The following is a 22414-nucleotide window of genomic DNA, read 5'->3' as shown; positions in this document are numbered from 1 at the left end:
GGTGTGTGATGATGTGGTAACTGAGGTGTGTGATGATGTGGTAACTGAGGTGTGTGATGATGTGGTAACTGAGGTGTGTGATGATGTACTGCAGAACTCTAACTGAGGTGTGTGATGATGTGGTAACTGAGGTGTGTGATGATGTGCTGCAGGACTCTAACTGAGGTGTGTGATGATGTGGTAACTGAGGTGTGTGATGATGTGGTAACTGAGGTGTGTGATGATGTGCTGCAGGACTCTAACTGAGGTGTGTGATGATGTGGTAACTGAGGTGTGTGATGATGTGGTAACTGAGGTGTGTGATGATGTGCTGCAGGACTCTAACTGAGGTGTGTGATGATGTGGTAACTGAGGTGTGTGATGATGTACTGCAGGACTCTAACTGAGGTGTGTGATGATGTGCTGCAGGACTCTGCTGCTTCCTGAGTGTTGGACGCCGGCGGCACCATGGGAGAACTCTTCCGCAGCGAGGAGATGACTCTGGCCCAACTGTTCCTGCAGTCAGAGGCGGCCTACTGCTGCGTCAGCGAGCTGGGAGAGCTGGGCATGGTCCAGTTTAGGGACGTGAGTACAACAGAGACCTGGGAGAACTGGGCAGGGTCCTTGTTGGCGTGCATCACAGACCCGAAATGGGCTAATGTTAGACCTTCATCACTGTCCCACCAGTGAGTCAGGATAGATGTTAGACCTGCATCACTGTCCCACCAGTGAGTCAGGATAGAGGTTAGACCTTCAGTGCTGTCCCACCAGTGAGTCAGGATAGATGTTAGACCTGCATCACTGTCCCACCAGTGAGTCAGGATAGAGGTTAGACCTTCAGTGCTGTCCCACCAGTGAGTCAGGATAGAGGTTAGACCTTCAGTGCTGTCCCACCAGTGAGTCAGGATAGATGTTAGACCTTCAGTGCTGTCCCACCAGTGAGTCAGGATAGATGGTAGACCTTCAGTGCTGTCCCACCAGTGAGTCAGGATAGAGGTTAGACCTTCAGTGCTGTCCCACCAGTGAGTCAGGATAGAGGTTAGACCTTCAGTGCTGTCCCACCAGTGAGTCAGGATAGATGTTACACCTTCATGACTGTCCCACCAGGCTGCAACTACAAATTACGCTGCTGTTCAAAAGGTTGACTTCCTGTGTTGATGATGTTTCGTGGTGTTTGTCTGATCATGTTTTTTTTTTGCATCTCTCTGCTTGCAGCTTAATCCTGACGTCAATGTGTTCCAGCGGAAGTTTGTGAATGAAGTGAGGAGATGTGAGGAGATGGACAGGAAACTGAGTGAGTTAGAACACTTCAGAAAGAGCTGGGCCCTCATTTATCAATAGTGCGTACGCACAGATATGTGCGTAACCCGTGCGTACGATCATTTCTAAGCAAAGTGTGGGACTTATCAATTTGAACGTGTGCTTGACTTTGTGCGTATATTTACGCACAGCTCCGACCGTGCGTACCTGGTGCCCGGTGGTAGAATATGAATATTGCCACACAGAAATAAGCTTCCGTGCATTAGTTTCAACACTGGCGTGTTCTGTATGACCCGTAATTCATTATAGTTCATTGTAAAATAGCGACAGTAGTGTAATTATTGTCAAACCCTATAAATATAGCATTTGGAATAGGTATTTCTTTCCGAATGAATGCAGCATTGTTTATATATAGGGTTATCGGAATACTATGGTGTGCACTGACTGCGCTCACGGGGAACTGTTTTCAGAGATAGCAGATAGGAATGAATGAATGCTATACCCGAGACACCTCCTTCATTTGTACCGCAATTTGAGACCGAAATTGGAGTGTGGAACAAAACGCACAAATGCCATCCCTGTGCACATTCAAGTCCTCTCCACCCTCGGGTTTTTGGCCACCGGCACGGTCCATCATGATATTGGAGATGGATCGAGCAATAGACTGTTACTGTACCACCCATGTAGCTGTCAAAGCTCCATCACAAATGCAGTTATGTGAATAGAAAGGGATTCCACTCAGTGATGCGCATTTGCCTGATACATGTCGTTGCTGCATGCCGGGAGGAAGGCAATGCTGCATGTTTTCAATTCATTAAATAAAACGGATACTTTTTACAAGGGTTTACTGACATACAAATAATCAACCAACTACATACTGTAACTTTTCAGTGCACGTTTTTATTTACATTGTGACAACAGCCTTGTGAGCTCCCGCACACAGACATGATGGAATTCAAGTTCAAGTTTGTATTGATCACATATAGGCAGGCTACACATGGCGTAGGCTACATGGCAGTGAGATTCATTGTTCTTGTATATGCTCTCGTATTATTGTTTATATAGGCTACCTAATACCGACATCAAAATAGACATCAAAATAGATTGTATGCCTCTACAAATCATATGCAGGTAGAACATTTACGGAGAACTTTAATCCCTGGGTATTAATCGAACGAAACGAAGAAAAGGCATATTCCAGCATGGTTATTAATGACACCAATGGCAAACAGTGGTTAACGGTCTTTATTAGTGTTTGCGCTGCCCAGGCAGCAATGGTCTTTAGGAAGTTAATAGATATCATATCCGACATCACCGTACGTGTACATGTCTGTCAGCCTGTCGCGTATTTCTCCCATAACACGCTTTGCTCGGCTTAGTCCACTTTTCCACATGGGGGTGTTTCATTACCGTATATGGTTAATTACGGGCGGTTCTATATGCAAATACTTAAAATTGTGCACGAGCGTGGAGCGTAGAACAAATGGTATTTAACTCAAAGAAGCTCTTATAGTATTCCAACGGGAGAATGCAAACTCGGTGCAAGACCCCAGAATAATATGGATGTCGGTAAAGGGAATGATCAAAGACTTCACGGATAGCTTTTCCTCCAAAATGCGCAAGAATCAAAACACAAAACTGGATGAGCTGGAAACGCTTTACTCAACGTTATTTAATTCTCTGAAATACAACAACTCAACTCGACTAGAAAATCAAGTTAACGTACTAAAAATAGAGATCAATGACATATACAGACAACAATCGGAAATACAAATACGCAGCACAAGACAACAGCAGTACTCCCATGGTTCCAAACCCAGCCACCTATTAGCCATGCGATTAAGAATTAATGCAACATTTGCAGATATAACTACCATTAGAGCACAACAAGTACTTGTAACAGATCCGGTAAAAATAAACGATACATTCAAAGTATTCTACTCCGATTTATATAAATCAGAAATGACCTTCGATCAAAACAAAATGGACACATTTCTTAATCAAATTATTCTCCCTAAACTTTCAGAGGATGACGCTAAACAGTTAGAAATACCGATCACACTAGAGGAACTCAAGATGGCCATAACCGCAATGAAAAGTGGTAAGGCTCCAGGAAGAGACGGTTTCCCATCAGAAATGTACCTTTCTTGTTGGGACATAATTGGCCCCTTATTACTAAATATGATCTTATACTCAGTCAAGGAGGGGAACTTCCATAAAACCGACAATATTGCACTCATAACAGTCCTCCTTAAAAAAGACAAAGACCCCAACGAGTGCGGTAGTTATAGACCTGTAAGCCTCCTCGGAACAGATATCAAACTGTACTCTAAGGTATTAGCCATCAGATTACAAAAGCATATGACGTCTTTAGTTCACCCGGACCAAACTGGCTTCATAGGAGGCCGCCTGATCACTGAGAACATAAGACGTATACTGCACGTACTTGATGCCGACAAAGAGGACACCATACCTAAGGCGATACTGTCCCTGGATGCTATGAAGGCCTTTGACAGGCTGGAATGGTCGTATCTGTGGGCAGTGCTAGAAAGGATGGGGTTAGGAAAAGGATTCATCGATATGATTAAAGTATTATACAAAGACCCATCGGCCATGATTATAACAGGCACAATCATATCTGAAATATTTCCGGTATCACGCTCTGCCAGACAGGGTTGTCCTCTTAGTCCCGGTCTGTTCAATCTATCATTAGAGCCGTTAGCACAATATATAAGACAATCCCAATCCATAGAACCTATCGTAATCAAGGGCACACAACAAAAAATTTGTTTATATGCGGACGATGTAATATTGTTCATGAAAAACCCCAACACCACATTGCCTCATCTGCTCAAGTTGATTGAGGACTTTGGTGATTTATCGGGATTTAAGATAAATTGGCCGAAGTCGGCTTTCCTTCCACTTAACACCCCTGCAAAAAAAGATACAACCCTCCCAGGACAGATACCGATGGTAAAACATTTCAGATGCTTGGGAGTGGAAATATTCCCTACCATAAGACAAACGGTGAAGCACAACTACACAAAAATCCAAAACAAAATCAAAGACGACCTTGATAGATGGGCAAAACTTAAGAACACAGTACAAGCACGGATATCAATAGTTAAGATGGATGTACTACCTAAAATCAACTTCTTCTGTTCAATGCTACCGTTACCCCCTCCAGAGGGTTACTGGAAAAGATTACACTCCTCCACATACAAATTTATTTGGAATAACAAACCACCACGTATAAAAAGATCCACCGCACAGAGAAATAAAGCAGATGGTGGCATGGCATTTCCAGATTTTTTCCTATATTTTAAGGCGTACTCATTAAGTCCATTGACAACATGGTTTGACTCCCAAGCATTAGCATCTTGGAGGAAAATAGAAGAAAACATAGTAGCCCCACATAGACTGAAGGACATAGCATACACTAAACTACCAATCAAGCACTGTGAACGAAAATTTGGCCCCATAATTACTCATGCGATCCGGATATGGCGTGAATCACAAAAAAAAATCCTAACCCACAAGAATGGCACAACCATACTCCCTTATTCAATAACAATGCTCTCTTAATTGGAAAACGACCTATAAGATTCCCTATATGGGAAGAGCAAGGCATACACTCATTAGGGGATATTTTTAACAAACAGGGTTTTTGTAGTGATAAAGAAATACGCAAAAAATTTAATCTCACCAAGTCCACATGGCTTTTTCACAAACAGTTAGAGCTATGTTTGAAGTCTCACGGTGTTCCATTAGACAGACCAATTGAACACCACAGATACCACAAATTCTTCTACTCAAGAGAGACATCGAGAGGTTTTGTTTCAGAATTTTATCATCAATTACTAACGTCCTCGTATGAAACCCTCCAACTTGACTCTGTCTGGAGGAGGGATATACCAGACCTGGAAAATGACTTTGATTGGCAAGGAGCCTGGGCAAATGTCCGACTTACATCAAGGAACCCGGATCATCAACAAATCAATCTTAACTATATTCACAGGACATACTTGACTCCTATAAGACTGTGCCGAATGGGGCTCAAACAAGATTCCAAATGCACCCAATGTACAAATGGGGACGAAGGGACATTTATGCACATGTATTGGGACTGCTCACCAGTTAAGGCATTCTGGAAAGATGTGACCCAACAAATATCAAAACTCGTATCTTGGAATATACCTGTACACCCCTCGGTATTGCTGTTGAATGATGTTTTTGAGTTTGCAGTGAATCCACAGCTAAAGAGATTGGTTTTATCGGGTATCACAGTAGCCAAAAAGCTGATCGCATCACGCTGGTTTCAACCGGAAAAAATGTGCCGTAAAGTTTGGTTTCTTACATATCTCGATGTAATTTACCATGAAATATCTACAGCAAGAATTCTGGGTCTCAATGAATCCAAAATGTCAATGTGGTTAGAAGTGGTGGAGAGAATAAAAGCTAGCTTATAATGGTAGTGTCTGGTTAGGTGCGAGGGATAGTGGAGGTACTTCTCAAGGTGGGGTCCGGGAGGGGGGGGTTCGAGCTGAGCATATGTATGTAGGGTTTTTTTTTTAGATAACAGGTATTATGGGTATATCTTATATAAAACAACTAACCAAAATGTGATCTCATTGGATGTGCCCTGACAATTAATGCTTGTATATCTTATCGTGTGTTGTCATGTTTGTTTATATGTTTGTTTTAAAAAAGAATAAAAAAATAAAATACAAAAAAAAGAACAAATGGTATTTATCAACATGGAGTGTGCGTAGAACCTGTGTACGCATGTGTGATCAATCCCGATTTTTCTGTACGTACACACATTCTAAATGCTGTGCTTAAGAACGAAAATAGAACACTTTCTAAGCATTGTTGATAAATGAGGGCCCTGGTGTTTTATCACATTATCACATGTTAGAGACTTTAGTCATGTTTAATTAGATCAGATTAGATTAGATTAGATTCAAATGCATTGTCATTATACAACACAAGTACAGTACAACAAAAAGAAGTTTGGTATCCAACCAGATATCCCATGAAGTTTCTCAGCTCCTGGTCGTCCCGACAACCCATGTACATCCTTCCAGCAGATGGACCTGTGCTAGGATTTGGTTCTTGGTACCAATATCTGTGTGTTCCTCTGATACCAAGCAGGAGTATTTATCAGGCCTGGTGCTGCTCGATCTGTCTCTGAGCCCAGGTCCTGACATTTTCTGACCCTGATCCTTTGTTCTCCATAGGGTTTGTGGAGAAGGAGATCAAGAAAGCTGGCATCCCGACGGTGGACACTGGGGAGAACCCTGAGGTCCCCTTCCCCAGGGACATGATTGACCTGGAGGTGAGGACCCTAACCCTAACCCTAACCCTTTGCCTAACCCTAACCCTAACCCCAGGGACTTGATCGACCTGGAGGTGCGATCGCCCCGCCCCGGTTTGACATAGAGAGCGCTTCCCTACCAGATCATACAGCCTACATGGCAAATGAAGCGTTTCCTGATTCCGATTCTTCTTCTGTGGTGGTTGACAGGCCACCTTTGAGAAGCTGGAGAACGAGCTGAAGGAGATCAACACCAACCAGGAGGCACTGAAGAAGAACTTCCTGGAGCTGACGGAACTCAAACACATCCTGCGCCGCACGCAGCAGTTTTTCGACGAGGTCAGACATCTTCTCAAGACCTTCTTTAATCTCCACTCTTACTGTTCTTTTTCTGCTTATTATTATTATTATTATTATTATTATTATTATTATTATTATTATTATTATTATTATTATTATTATTATTATTATTATTATTATTATATTATTATTATTATTATTATTATTATTATTATTATTATTATTATTATTATTATTATTATTATTATTATTATTATTATTATTATTATTATTATTATTATTATAGTTGTTTTATAGCAGTATGTCTGAGAGCTTCCTGTGAACTGTTGACAACCAGCTAATCTACTGTAGCTTAGACCCATAGCAGTCAAACTGTCCACTAATCAACCAGGGACATTAATAACCTTCCTCGTGGTCTTCTGACAGATGGAGGATCCCAACCTGCTGGAGGAATCTTCATCCCTGATGGAAGGGAGCGAGGGAGGCCGTGGGGCTCCTCTCAGACTGGGGTATGAAACACTGCATCATGTATACTCGAAACACCACATTATTAAGCTCTTAACTGGCACCGACCCGGCCAAGGGACATTTTGAGGACGATTTGCCCACCGGTGCGACACACCACTTTGGCGACCTTTAGCGGCTCGGGTGTGCATATTCTTAATAAGATATATAGATTGAATTAAAGCCATATTTGTGGCCTGTCGATTGCCATTTAAGGCGACAAAATCCGTTCAGCGGTTCTCGAGTTACATGCCGATATGTGAGGCGTGCGCCAAAGTACACGGCAGACATACAAAAAAATCCACCCGCGACTCCCGAGGCTCTAGCTACATCAATCATTTGGCGATCTCGAAAATTATTGGACAGGGTTGTAAACAACGAGGGTGGCTTTCCAATGATACCCCACGTGGGGATGAGCGAATCAGGGATCTAGGTGAAAAGTCACAAGCAAAAACAGGAAGTAAAAAATGCGCTGAATGCATTGGAATCTATGAGAAAGCCGGGTGATTAACTGTGTTGTCTCGGTGCAGGTTCGTTGCCGGGGTGATTAACTGTGTTGTCTCGGTGCAGGTTCGTTGCCGGGGTGATCTGCCGGGAGAGGCTTCAGACCTTCGAGAGGCTGCTGTGGCGCGTGTGTCGTGGAAACGTGTTTTTACGTCAGGCAGATATCGAGGACCCCCTGGAGGACCCCACCACGGTCAGTAGCAGACTGCTGGGAACATACAGGAAACACTCTGCTCTCTTGGATGTTTTAGAGAGTGGAACCAAATATAAATAGTCAGTTCTACTTGGATGTGCAGATTCTTCGCAGGAATATTTTGCCTCCGACATCGTGCTCATTGTTTCAACACTGTAGTCTGACTAAACGATGCTTGGAAAATAATAGTTCAACAATAGTTAGAGTGTTGTGTGGATTCATAGTTAAAGGCAGTAGAGGTTGAGTACTTTATTATCTAAAGATGGTAGGTTAGAGTGTTGTGTTCATTCATAGTTAAAGACAGTAGAGGTTGAGTACTTTATTATCTAAAGATAGTAAGTTAGTGTTGTGTGTTCATTCATAGTTAAAGACAGTAGAGGTTGAGTTATGTATTATCTAAAGATGGTAAGTTAGAGTGTTGTGTTCATTCATAGTTAAAGACAGTAGAGGTTGGGTACTTTATTATATAAATATGGTAAATTAGAGTGTTGTGTTCATTCATAGTTAAAGACAGTAGAGGTTGGGTACTTTATTATATAAATATGGTAAGTTAGTGTTGTTGTCATTCATAGTTAAAGACAGTAGAGGTTGAGTACTTTATTATCTAAAGATGGTAAATTAGAGTGTTGTGTTCATTCATAGTTAAAGACAGTAGAGGTTGAGCACTTTATTATCTAAATATGGTAAATTAGAGTGTTGTGTTCATTCATAGTTAAAGACAGTAGCGGTTGAGTACCTTCTGGTGATATATCACATTCACACTGATTTCACGACTGCAAATACATGGGCTGTCCAAAGATAATCTAAATTTATTTATATGGTTTTTCAGTGCAAGGGTTCCATTCATGATGATATTTTAGAGATGAGTTACTACTTTGAATCTTACATCTTGCGTTTCTAACTGGTGATTCGTTCTCCTTCTGACAGGGTGACCAAGTCCACAAGTCTGTGTTCATCATCTTCTTCCAAGGAGACCAGCTGAAGAACAGGGTGAAGAAGATATGTGAGGGGTGAGTCGTTCCATCGTCTGTTCAGCATATCGTCTGTTCAGCATATCGTCTGTTCAGCACGTCACCTGTTCAGCATATCACCTGTTCAGCATATCATCTGTTCAGCATGTCGTCTGTTCAGCATGTCGTCTGTTCAGCATATTGTCTGTTCAGCATATTGTCTGTTCAGCATATCGTCTGTTCAGCATATCATCTGTTCAGCATGTCGTCTGTTCAGCATATCACCTGTTCAGCATATCACCTGTTCAGCATATCATCTGTTCAGCATATCACCTGTTCAGCATATCGTCTGTTCAGCATATCGTCTATTCAGCATATCACCTGTTCAGCATATCGTCTGTTCAGCATATCGTCTGTTCAGCATATCACCTGTTCAGCATATCGTCTGTTCAGCATATCACCTGTTCAGCATATCGTCTGTTCAGCATTTGGTCTGTTCAGCATATCACCTGTTCAGCATATCACCTGTTCAGCATATCACCTGTTCAGCATATCACCTGTTCAGCATATCGTCTGTTCAGCATATCATCTGTTCAGCATGTCGTCTGTTCAGCATATCGTCTGTTCAGCATATCACCTGTTCAGCATATCACCTGTTCAGCATATCATCTGTTCAGCATATCACCTGTTCAGCATATCGTCTGTTCAGCATATCACCTGTTCAGCATATCATCTGTTCAGCATATCACCTGTTCAGCATATCGTCTGTTCAGCATATCGTCTGTTCAGCATATCGTCTGTTCAGCATATCACCTGTTCAGCATATCATCTGTTCAGCATATCACCTGTTCAGCATATCGTCTGTTCAGCATATCGTCTGTTCAGCATATCACCTGTTCAGCATATCATCTGTTCAGCATATCACCTGTTCAGCATATCATCTGTTCAGCATATCATCTGTTCAGCATATCGTCTGTTCAGCATATCGTCTGTTCAGCATATCACCTGTTCAGCATATCATCTGTTCAGCATATCACCTGTTCAGCATATCATCTGTTCAGCATATCACCTGTTCAGCATATCGTCTGTTCAGCATATCGTCTGTTCAGCATATCGTCTGTTACAGTAACATCAACATGACTCCAAGTTCAAGTTCAAGTTCAAGTTTCTTTATTAGTTGTCATACAAAAATACAGAATACTTTTATATGAAATGCTTTTTCCTGTTTTGCTCCTGAGAGTGTGATAGATAAAAAATAGATAAAGTATAAAATAGAAAGTCAAAAGTACGTAAACAAAGTGTAAACAAAAGTGTTCAATATACATATATACATATATACAATACAGAGTAGAAAAAATTTGTAACTGATAACTCCAGGTCACTTGTAGTAAAATGTGCTGTGTGTTCCTCAGGTTCCGTGCCTCTCTCTATCCCTGTCCCGAGACACCCCAGGAGAGGAAGGAGATGTTGGCCGGGGTCAACACCCGTATCGACGACCTGCAGATGGTAGGTCAATAGGTCAAACTACCACGACCATGTAACGTGAAATATTGAGAACTATTTATCTTCCTAGGTAGTTGCATCAGACAGTTTTTAATAGGTTCCTCAGGCCATGTACACATTCTACCTGCTTCCTTAAAATGGTGAAATCTTTTTTTTTGATAAAATTTATAAATGGTGAAATCTTAAGATAAGATAAGATAAGATATTCCTTTATTGATCCCTTTGGGAAAATGTGGGCATTATGCAGCACGGGGGAGGGGGGTACAGGTATGGGCAGGGTAATAGAAGAAAGACAGGCGAACCCTCTCTCTCTCTCTCTCGCTCTCTCTCTCTCTCTCTCTCTCTCTCCCTCTCCCTCTCTCTCTCTCGCTCTCTCTCTATCTCTCTCTCTCGCTGCTGGCCAGGTGAACTCTCTCTCGCTCACTCTCTCTCTCTCTCTGCTGGCCAGGTGAACTCTCTCTCTCTCTCTCTCTCTCTCTCTCTCTCTCTCTCTCTCTCTCTCTCTCTCTCTCTCTTGTATGAGTGAGAGTCTTTATGGTGGTTGTATTCCGTTGAATGTCCTTTTCTTGTCACAGCAGCTCACAAATCTGGCTGCTGTGTTTGCACATTGTTGTATTTCACCCAGTAGGTATGGGAGTTTTGAGTTATTGTCCATGTTTTCAAAGTCTCTTTGGGTGTTTGCAATTTGTGGGAAGTATATGTCTCTGATGTCTTGGTATAGTGGGCAGGTTGTTAAGAAGTGTAGCTGGGTTTCCACCTCTTCTTGTGTGCAGTGGGTGCATAGTCTGTCTTCTCTTGGGAGCCAGGTCTGCCTATGGCGGCCTTTCTCGATGGCTAGGCTGTGCTCGCTGAGTCTGTACCTAGTCAAGGATCTTCTTAGTTTTGTGTCAGTCACAGTGCTCAGGTATTCTGCCACTGTGTACTCTCTGTTTATGGCCAAATAGTATTTCGGTCAAATAGCATCTCTCTCTCTCTCTCTCTCTCTCTCTCTCTCTCTCTCTCTCTCTCTCTCTCTCTCTCTCTCTCTCTCTCTCTCTCTCTCTCTCTCTCTCTCTCTCTCTCTCTCTCTCTCTCTCTCTGCTGGCCAGGTGAACTCTCTCTTGCTACAGATGGGGTAACGTTCTCCCAGCACCGTTCTACCAGCGGCAAGAGGCTTCGTCTTGTGTGTGATGTGTGTGATGTGTGTGTGATGTGTGTGATGTGTGTGTGATGTGTGTGTGATGTGTGTGATGTGTGTGTGATGTGTGTGATGTGTGTGTGATGACAAAGAGGTCTGGAATGCGTCCCACTCTGGAATGCATTTCTTAATTTAAATGGAGAGGGAGACTAACGTGTTAATTCAATTGCAAATGTGTCATGAACTGCAGTTATGGTTTTAGGAATGATGACAAAGAGCTCTGGAATGCATTCCGCTCTGGAATGCATTTCTTAATTGAAATGAGGAGGGGAACTCACTTGCAAATGTATCATGAGATCCAAGATAATGATTATTTCACAAACCCTACATTTCCATGTCCTAAAAATGGCTTAATGGCCTAAGTAGATGATGCTGTGTTACAGTTCTCTCTCGTAGGAGTCCAGGGCAGCCAGTTCTTTTAGCATCTTCTCACATTGCATATTATTTTAATTAGACATAAAACATGTAACCTATTATTAATATTATTATTATTATTATTATTATTATTATTATTATTATTATTATTATTATTATTATTATTATTATTATTATTATTATTATTATTATTATTATTATTATTATTATTATTATTATTATTATTATTATTATTATTATTATTATTATTATTATTATTATTATTATTATTATTATTATTATTATTATATCATGTGGTCAGCCTTTGAGGGGGACTAACTATATCTATATCATTCAATCATTTCATATCCCATTTAGAGGCTTGGCTTTCAGAATATTTCAGATGCTAAATAAAATTTGTATCTTGTAAATAAAAGTTGAGCTTATGAATAAAATGATGATCTTGTAAAAACAGGATGACCAGCAGCACCAGCCGTTTCTCTCCTGAAAGTATCACAAGTACAAATAGTTTTCATACAGTGCAGTAGTACAAATACAATTCTTCAAGCTTAACCTCATAAACCCTAGCCTTATTTTCATAAAATTCACCTAAAAGTACATACCCAGGTAAATGGAAGATTGCTCCACTTCTACAAGGTCCATTTGCATGTTCTTGGTATCTAGGGGCATAAAAGAAAATATTGTTTGTTTCCTGTTTGTTGTCAGTTAAGGCCATGGGTAGGTAGGGAATTTATTTTATTTTATTTTATTTTATTTTTTATTTTTATTCTTTCCCACGGTGACTATGGATAGGGAATTTCTTTATTTAATTAAAATGTTCACAACAACATGGATGCATGTACTCTGCCAGAATGTTTAATATCCATAATACTAAAGGTTTGACTAAGATTTTTATGAAACTTTATTGTAAAAAATATATATATAATATTATTATATATAAATTGGGTCGCACCTAAATCGGCAGGGTCGGTCGGCAACCGGAAACAAACCTTTTTTTCTTTTAGGCCCTAGGGACCTCAGGGAACGTATTCCCAGTGTCAGAAATATTGTGTCTGTTACTATGCTTGAGTAAATTGTAATGAACCAAAAGAGAATATCAATTATTATTATTATTATTATTATTATTATTATTATTATTATTATTATTATTATTATTATTATTATTATTATTATTATTATTATTATTATTATTATTATTATTATTATTATTATTATTATTATTATTATTATTATTATTATTATTATTATTATTATTATTATTATTATTCAGGGTTTTTTCCACCTTTGATGGTGAATAATGTAATACAGGTACATGTTAGCTGGGTAGTGCCAGCCTGAGGTCCATGTTAGCTGGGTAGTGCCAGCCTGAGGTCCATGGTAGCTGGGTAGTGCCAGCCTGAGGTCCATGGTAGCTGGGTAGTGCCAGCCTGAGGTTACTGAGGTCCATGTTAGCTGGGTAGTGCCAGGCCTGGGGTCCATGGTAGCTGGGTAGTGCCAGCCTGAGGTTACTGCGGTCCATGGTAGCTGGCTAGTGCCAGGCCTGGGGTCCATGGTAGCTGGGTAGTGCCAGGCCTGGGGTCCATGGTAGCTGGGTAATGCCAGCCTGAGGTCCATGGTAGCTGGCTAGTGCCAGGCCTGGGGTCCATGGTAGCTGGGTAGTGCCGGCCTGAGGTTACTGAGGTCCATGGTAGCTGGGTGGTGCCAGCCTCAGGTTACTGAGGTCCATGGTAGCTGGGTAGTGCCAGGCCTGGTCCTCATTAAGCATGGAAGAAAACCCTCTCAGTTCAGCTTGAGAGAAGCAGTGTAATTTAGTTTAGTTTATTTGGATCCCCATTAGCTGTTACAAATGGCAACAGCTACTCTTCCTGGGGTCCACAGAAAACAATAAATACAAACAAACATAATTAAAAATAAAACCAACAATAACAAACATACGAAACACTATACATAACATAATCAAACACCCCCCCCCACACCCATCCAACCCAACTCATTACATTAGCATTATATCAAAATATTACAAAATGTAAAATAATAAAATGTTATATGTCAAGCCACCGAAGGCAAAGACCATGGGGTCCTCAGTGAGTCAGAGCAGAGCGCTCGCTATACTCATATAACTAGGGTTATAGGATAACCTTACGTTATAGATCGTATAGCTTTACGCTCTGCTCTATTGGAACACAGGAGCTGAGCAGAGCGAAAAGCTCGACAGATGTACCCGCTGAGGCCCCCTACAACCATCAGAACCGGGAAGGACCCGAGCCCCCCGGTCCTCCCTAATGGAGGACGGGAGGGAATCGGATCTGACTGTGCGAAGAGGGCTTAGCACCTCAAACGCACAGGGTGAGCAGACCATGGGACTTACCTTCATTCAGAAGGACCCGCAACCACTCAGGCGCGCATCCCACATGCCACCAGGGAACGGACGGGAAGCAAAACACCCCCGTCACAGCCCCTAACATCACGGGGTCGAAGGTCAAGAACCCAACCCTGTGGCAAGGCTGCAGCAGCGGAGCGCGGAGGAGGTCCCAGCCCTAGGACAACCTGAGGGCTAGGACCCACTGAAAAAAGGGGGCCTGGTGAGGCCAACGAGGCCGCAGCATCGGGACCCCACCAGACGGTCACTGGTGACATCACCCCCCACATCGCCAGCGTATCGGACAGGTCCCAAATCAAGAGCAGGCCCTTCCCCCCTGAAGCACTCTTCAAGAGGCTACCCCCCACAACACTGCAGGGCCAGTCGGCGTGCCGGGGAGACAACCCCCAAGGAGGTTGATCCCTCAATCCAGGCAACAGGCCCCAAGAGCAGAACTCGACCTGTGCCTGGAGCACTGTGGATTAGACAGGCGCCTAAAGGGTCTACTGTGAGAACAGTATCCCAGCGGAAGGGGTGTTCGGTATGCTGTGCACCATGTCATAACCTCCACAAACCCGACCCCCCAATCCAGCGGGTCGAGGTTCAAAGAAGAGGCTGACACAATTGGCAGATGTCATGAAAGATGCAGGGGCATACTCTCGGGCAGACGGGGGTCAAGCCCGGCCTCAACCCGAGAGTCGACTCTGCTACCAACACACCGGAGAACCAACCACCCCCCTATGTTTGGTTTAACAGGAGGCGGTTGTTCCCTTAACCCACAAAGAAACATAACTGTGTGTATACACAGGCTATACAAGCAGCACAAGTGTTTCAGTTTTCAAAAGGTTAACCCAGGCCAACAGGTCGACGAGAACGAGTTCGGACCTGGGCCCGGCGGACCAGGACCTACACAGGGATGCCTAGAGGAGTTGACAACAACCTCCCCGACAGCCCCCTCCCAGCCCCGTCCTAGCAGGGAGGGAGGGGTGAAACAAATGGAGAGGGACCAAGCCCCCTAACACAGCGCAAGGTACAACACAGTATGGACCAAGCACGTCACTGTTAAGGGCAACCCGTGGTGGCATACATATGACACACACATCCACGACATCAATCCCCGCGACGCCCGGCCCGACCCGGCATTCTCCCCCCGGAAAAGCACAAAGTCCTTCGGGGTACCAGAACAGCAGATCTGCGCCCCGGCGGACACCGGGTTAACTGACCTGGTCCGGCGCGACCAGAACCAGTCCTGCGTCCTAGGCACGCCGCCATCCCCAGTCCTAAGAGGGGGGTAGGTATGCGTGTCGATCCAAAACATCACAGAGGGCGCCACCAAGACGGTCAGTACGCGAATGCACTGCTCCTGGTGGCCCACCTCATGGGCGTGAGACCCTCCACCAATGTTTTGATCTACTCCGTCATCTCCCCCCGGAGATGCACGTGAGCCGCCGAGTCTAACCTAGTGCACTGGCGCTCGGTAGAGACAAAATCTCCTTCCCAGCCGCCCGCATAGAAAATGCTGTTTCTATGAATTGGGCAACCAAGGCGCACCAGCCATAAAGTGGTTCCACATGGAAAGCACCCAGGGCCAGCGATATATGCACGTCGAGAACCCGAAACATATCGATGGTGAATTCTAATAAGAAACACCAGACAACGTTTCCTCCATGCTGTCTGGGACGAGCAGCAGGAAGCCGGCCTATAAGACACAGACACGGGTCTCATATGACGCGTCTGAGGGTAAAACCCTGTCAATTCTGCTCTTTACATAAGAGGGGAAGACAGAAGTTCCCCCAGAGAGACCTCTACGTGAGTAACAATTGAAAAAGATACATGTAATAATAATTGGGCCAAGTGACCAACGGCCCAATACACACTTTAATAGAGAGCAGAGCAGAAAACAAACAGTTTTCGAATGCATCGCATCATCCAACTTTGACAATGACAGTGGTCTGCAGCACAGAGCCTGAAAACTCACGGATGTCTCATGGCCAATAGGAAAAACGCGCCCAGTGACGTATTCCATGGCCGGGGGGAAATCCCGTGACCCACCCATCCTAACATGGAGTGGAACCAGGGAACCAGTTTAACCTGTTCTACACGTTCAGATGAATGGCTGGTTCTTAGGGTTCCTCCAGTTTAACCTGTTCTACACGTTCAGATGACTGCCTGGTTCTCAGGGTTCCTCCAGTTTAACCTGTTCTACACGTTCAGATGACTGCCTGGTTCTCAGGGTTTGAAAACAGGTTTTATCCACGGCTCTGCTTATGTGTAAAAACTTGCCACTCGTTATTTTTACCATTACCCTTAAGTAAAGAAAATAACAAGCTAAGAGAGGGACTCAGGCCCTTGATCACATGCCACTATGTACAGCGCTGTAGGTTAACACCCAGCCAGTTGTCTAAACGTTACATGAACACACACACAACTTCTCATCATACAACAGAAAACTCCAGTTCATTTTTACTTACGTAAAAAATAATGCTGTTTTTAGGTAGAGAGAAAGACATAAGCCTTGGCCAATGCTAGAACCTAAGCTATACAAGATAGCGACCAAGACAATTTTCACACAGCACACGTCGTATCTCCAAATGCAGTGAAGTAACATATGTTTTGTTAAACAAAGACATCGTTATTAACCAAAAACATTCGGGAGGGGGAGGAAGGAAGAGTGGGGTAATGTCCTATGGACATCTTACCTGCACCTCGTACGCAGGACGAAATGGCCACAAACACAGGTTGGTCTACCACGTTGATGAGGCCTCTCGCTGGCAGGGCCAGAAGCGGCGACGGCTGGAGCCTCGCTCCGGTGCGACGCCCCCCTTCTGCGGCCGGTCATGGCGCAGGCCCGACGCCATCTTCTGCCAGAGATGACGCCGTAGTCAGAGTGCCAGGGCCCGCTACCTCCTCACGGCTAGCGCCAATGGTTGTAGCATAAGCTAACAGCTAACTCCAGGCTAACTGATAGCATCAAGCTAACATTTCCAGCCGAGCGTAGCCGCCAGCTAACGACTTAGCCTAGCAGCTAACTGGCTAACAGTTAGCTTCTACCGGCTATCGATAGCCACTAGCTAACGCAGTAGCAAGCTAAGCGGCTACTCTGAAGCTGTATAAGGTGAGAAATACCGATACAGGCCAACACTTCTGACAGCCGCTGTCTTTTCCTCTTTTTATCTGAAGAAAAAAGCGAAAAAGGCAACACACGTCCCTCTCACAGAACGGTGTTTACCACAGCGGCATCAGCAGTAAGCCCCGTTGTACGCGGGCTGCAGCCGACTCGAGCTCGGAGATATTCTCATAATGAAACACCAAACTCGCATCCCTCGTGCTGGGTGTTTTCGTCTTGAAAAACGGGGCCAGCGCGGTGGCAGAGGGTATCCGTTTTCCAGAGACCCGGGGAATTGAACCGCAGACTCGGAATCACGGCCCCAGGAAAACAAAGCTATAACTTCACCGAGGAGGAGCACTGTGTTATTGTGGGGCATCAAAATAGAACCCCCTCCACGCCGCTATAAGGGGCAACGAAGGGATTTTAGCCTGGAGCCGACCTTACGCAAGCTGCACAGTTGTCCCCTCACAACTGACACACCCGAGGCTCGCGTCGCAAAAACATCACCCGCCCAGGGAGACCGTCAGCTCTCACAAAGCCGACCGCCTCCTGAGGCATAGTATCCAGTTGCAGAGCCGGAGACAACGCCGGCGGGGATTGCTAAGCGACGCGCGCCCCAATGCGAAGCGCCGGTGGAGGTCAGAATGATCATCATCTTCTAGACTCTCCGGTGGTGAAAACATTATCGCTTTATTTTCTCGAGAAATAGTGGAGAGAAAACAAAGATACAATGTCAACGCAGCTCCTCTTCTCTTCAACAAACTACTTTGGCACTAAACTTAAAGTGGTGTATTACAGACACTTTCGTGGTGAAAGTAGGGAAGGAGCTGATTGTGTGGCCACAACCCTGCTTATAAAGGAGCGGATGTGGGTGTGGCAAGGCGGAGGTAAATAGGTGTGTGCATGTGGAGAAAGTTATTCATTATTAGAGTGGATAAAGGGATAGTTCCAATAGAGCAGAGCGTAAAGCTATACGATCTATAAGTGGTGTTAATAAAGAGGAGTATCTTCTTATCACGGATAATGTGATCCTGGCCTTGAATCCTTGCATTGCATCATAATGTACTGGAAGCTACTACACAGAACATTTAACCTATTTTACATAACACAGTACATATTATATTATTTACATTTTGTCATTTAGCTCAGGGGTTCCCAAAGTTTTCAGGCCGCGACCCCCGAAATAACGGTGTCAGAGAGCCGCGACCCCCACTATTATAGGAGGTAAAAAAAACTAAAAATTATAATATTTTTATTTTTTTATAAATGGAAATGTATGGTTGAAACATGCAAACGTTCAAACGCACACACACTAATTAGCATTGGAGGCTTTTAACCAGGGCTGGACTGAGGAAATCATTCAGGCCAGGGAATATAGTGCGAAATATAGCCCCAGTCAGGCAACTTTTTAAGCGGGGAGTCTGGGGGTCCCCCACCAGGAAATTCTTTGTTACAAAGACTTCATTTCCTGCATTCTGGTGCAGGAGTTTTTTTTATTTGTACCCTTTAAATGCCAGTGTTTGTGATGGCATCACAAATTATTGTTAAAAAACAGGCTAGCATATATGATTAGCAACAATGGATTTTCTGTTTTTTTGTAATGTCAGATTGAAAATAATACAATCTTTTATTCAACTTCAGCCCTGATCATAACACCACATATTCATTTTATAATGCTAACCCTTTAAATGCCAGTGTGTGTGATGGCATATATTTGCAATATATCAAATGCAAAGTAGATTTTTCTGGGAGGGATTATTACAGGCTAGCATGTGTCAATGATTAGCAACACTGATTTTGATGGATTTTTTGTTTTTTGTAAGGGTCCCGCCTCCACCAATCACATGCGGCTCCCTTTGTGTGTGTGTGTGAGCAAGAGAGAGAGAGAGAGAGAGAGAGAGATAGTTCTCCAACTTGTGTGAGTTGCAGTGATCTCCTGGTTGTTCCCCACCTAGGTTATCTAACTATTGCGCCGCTGCAACTAGAAACACTGGCCTGGCCTGCTTCTAAGTTCAGTGGCCAGACTGCATTAAAACAATTTATTTAAAAAAAAAATTGAAATCCTTTTTTTATTTTATTTTTTTTAATCAACTGTTCATCAAAGTGTTGAGTGCTACAGTGTAAGTAATTATATTAGACAGTAAGGTTAGTTAGTTTTTTTTTTTTCATTTCAGATAATGATTGAAGAAGTGCGTCTTTAGTTGACGGCAAAAGATTGGACGGGTATCGGCTGTCCTAACTGTGGTGGGAAGTTCGTTCCACCATTGTGGGGCAAGGACTGAGAATAGGCGACTTCTCTTTGATGACCCTCCCGGAGCTCGGATAGGAGTAGGTCTGAGGTGGCCAGAAGATGCAGAGCGTAGGGGTTTTGAGGGTGTGTAGTTAGAGACCTACTCCTATCCAAGCTCCGGGAGGGTCATCAAAGAGAAGTCGCCTATTCTCAGTCCTTGCCCCACAATGGTGGAATGAACTACCCACCCCAGTTAGGACAGCCGAATCACGTCCAATCTTTCGCCGTCGACTAAAGACGCACTTCTTCAACCATTATCTGAAAAAAAAAAAAAAAAAAAAATATATATATATATATATATATCTAACCCTAACTAACCGTACTGTCATGCACTTGTCCTAATAAACTAACCTACACTGTAACACTTTGATGAACATTGTTGCTCAGCTGATAGAGTTGTGCCCTTCCTGATGGCTTGTCGTACAGAACTTGTAAGTCGCTTTGGATAAAAGCATCAGCTAAATGACTAAATGTAAATGTAATTGTAGAGACCATTGACCGGAGGTAGGCGGGAGCCGTTCCCTTTGCCGCACGGTATACCAGGTCGAGGGCCTTGAAGCGGATTTGTGCAGCAATGGGGAGCCAGTGCAGGTCCCTAAGAAGTGGGGTGACATGGGCCGTCCTCGGTAGGTTTGAGATCAGGCGGGCCGCTGCGTTCTGAATGAGTTGAAGAGGCTTGGTGGCAGTGGCCGGGAGGCCAGCGAGCAGTGCGTTGCAGTAGTCGAGGCGGGAGATGACTGTTGATTGGACGAGGAGTTGGGTGGCTTCTTTTCTCAGGAAGGGGTGGATCCTTCTGACGTTGCTCAAGAGGAATCTTATATTTTTATTATAATAATCTATTTTACATAACACAGTACATATTATATTATATTATTATAATAATCTATTTTACATAACAGTACATATTATATTATATTATTATAATAATCTATGATAGCATGTACAATAGTGCTGTATATACCATGTATATATATACTGTATATATATATTGTATATACTGTATATATATATTTATTCTTACCCTATATACTGTATATCTATCCACATCTGTCTGTACATACCTGCACTGATTAGATTAGATTAAAATGTATTGTCATTATACAGCACAATGAAGTGAACGGGTATCCAGACCATAATAATCAAACGTGACCAATACAGCGTTAAAGGTTATGAATCCTTCAAACAAACAGTCAAATAAGAAATGTTTTCAATTGAATATAGGAAACATTGTAACATTGTTACAGTAACAAGATACAGATGTATTGCATGTAGGATTCCTAGCCAAGGCTATTTTTGCGACCCCTGTCCTTGGTTTGGCTTTTCTACTTAAAGTAGTCATTACATCATTAGCACCAAAACTAGCTACATGAGCTCATAGTAGATACTAGATAGTGACCTTCTTTACATGACCATACAATAATTACAATAATGACATCACATTACAGTGATTTTACATGTGCGTATGTGTGCATACATTGTATAGATGATCTATAGACTGTAAGTTCCAGTGTTGGCGCCTAACCCTACCCTAACCCTATGCATTTATAATGAGAGACAGCTGGGAGGGTTCAACTCCTGGTTCTGGAGGCTTTTGGTTTAACTTTACAACTGCAAGGAATCTGGCTTCAAAAATAAAATTCCAAGTTGTTTAGTCATTTGTCCGTGAACCCTTCAGAAGAAGGACCATATAACTATGTTTTAAACCCAGATCAATCGGGACTGTGAATGTAATATTAGATTAGATTAGATTCAAATGTATTGTCATCATGCAGCACAAGTACAGTACAACTCAAATAAGTTTGGCATCCAACCAGAGTGCAAATGTTTTGATCCACTTTTTCTCCCCATTTTTCTATTTTTCTCCCATCCCAATTTCGTATATATATCCAATTCTTCCCTCCCCTGTCTTGATCGTTGCTAGACTATGCCTCCCACAGGTCGGTTGTAGTGAGGACAGAAGCCTTGCATCACGTGTCCCCTCCGGTACACGAGGAGGCAGCCTGTCGCATCTTTTCACCGCAGCAGCTCGAACTCTCAGTGGCGAGGAGTAACGCGTGGGAGGCTCACGCTGACCCCGCTATTTCCTGCTTCCGTCGCACCGGCGTCACCAAACCGACCTGTAGGAGTTGCTGTCCACAACGTCAAATCCCCACCCCCCGGCTTTCCCGCCCTCTAACACTTACCAATTGTGTTAGTACGACGGCCAGCCAGCCGGTAGCAACGCAGAGAACTGGGCTCGAACCCAGCGTATCATGCGTTAGAGGCGAGCGCCTTGCTCACTGCGCCAATCAGCCGCCCCAGAGTGCAAATGTAACAGTAAAGTGTAATAGTAGTATACAATGTACAGGTGATTAAACCGGGTATACCATATATGAATACTACTGTACTACTGAATAATAGTGCTAATCAGATGTATGTACAGAGTTGTAGTACAGATATAGATATAGTATCTACAGATATGTACATATATAGATATAGTATCTACAGATATGTACAGATATAGATATAGTATCTACAGATGTACAGCAAATACAAACACTGAAGCAAATACAAACAGATATTATCTTATCTTACCGTATCATATCTTATCTTATC

General features: G+C 43.2%; 1 protein-coding gene across 16 annotated transcripts in view; it reads left to right on the top strand.

The window, feature by feature from the left end:
* Positions 1–447: 447 nt before the first annotated feature.
* Positions 448–22414, top strand: part of LOC311235206 (V-type proton ATPase 116 kDa subunit a 1-like) — a gene marked incomplete at its 5' end in the record, with an annotated part of 66238 nt that continues 44271 nt past the window's right edge. For 12 of the 16 annotated variants that reach the window (XM_084322587.1, XM_084322584.1, XM_084322585.1 and 9 more), the window contains 8 exons: positions 448–564; positions 1195–1273; positions 6480–6577; positions 6767–6895; positions 7283–7365; positions 7930–8056; positions 8984–9066; positions 10419–10512. In XM_084322587.1, the coding sequence (XP_084178713.1) occupies positions 448–564; positions 1195–1273; positions 6480–6577; positions 6767–6895; positions 7283–7365; positions 7930–8056; positions 8984–9066; positions 10419–10512 (810 nt within the window). The remainder of the gene's footprint in view (positions 565–1194; positions 1274–6479; positions 6578–6766; positions 6896–7282; positions 7366–7929; positions 8057–8983; positions 9067–10418; positions 10513–22414) is intronic. The other 4 variants (XM_084322583.1, XM_084322582.1, XM_084322588.1 and 1 more) reach the window with 2 other exon arrangements.

The sequence above is a fragment of the Notolepis coatsorum genome, assembly GCF_963971535.1.
Source record: "Notolepis coatsorum genome assembly, chromosome: 10".
NCBI lineage: Eukaryota > Metazoa > Chordata > Actinopteri > Aulopiformes > Paralepididae > Notolepis > Notolepis coatsorum.
The sequence above is the reverse complement of the archived record's forward strand: the minus strand, read 5'-3'. Positions and strand labels throughout refer to the sequence as shown.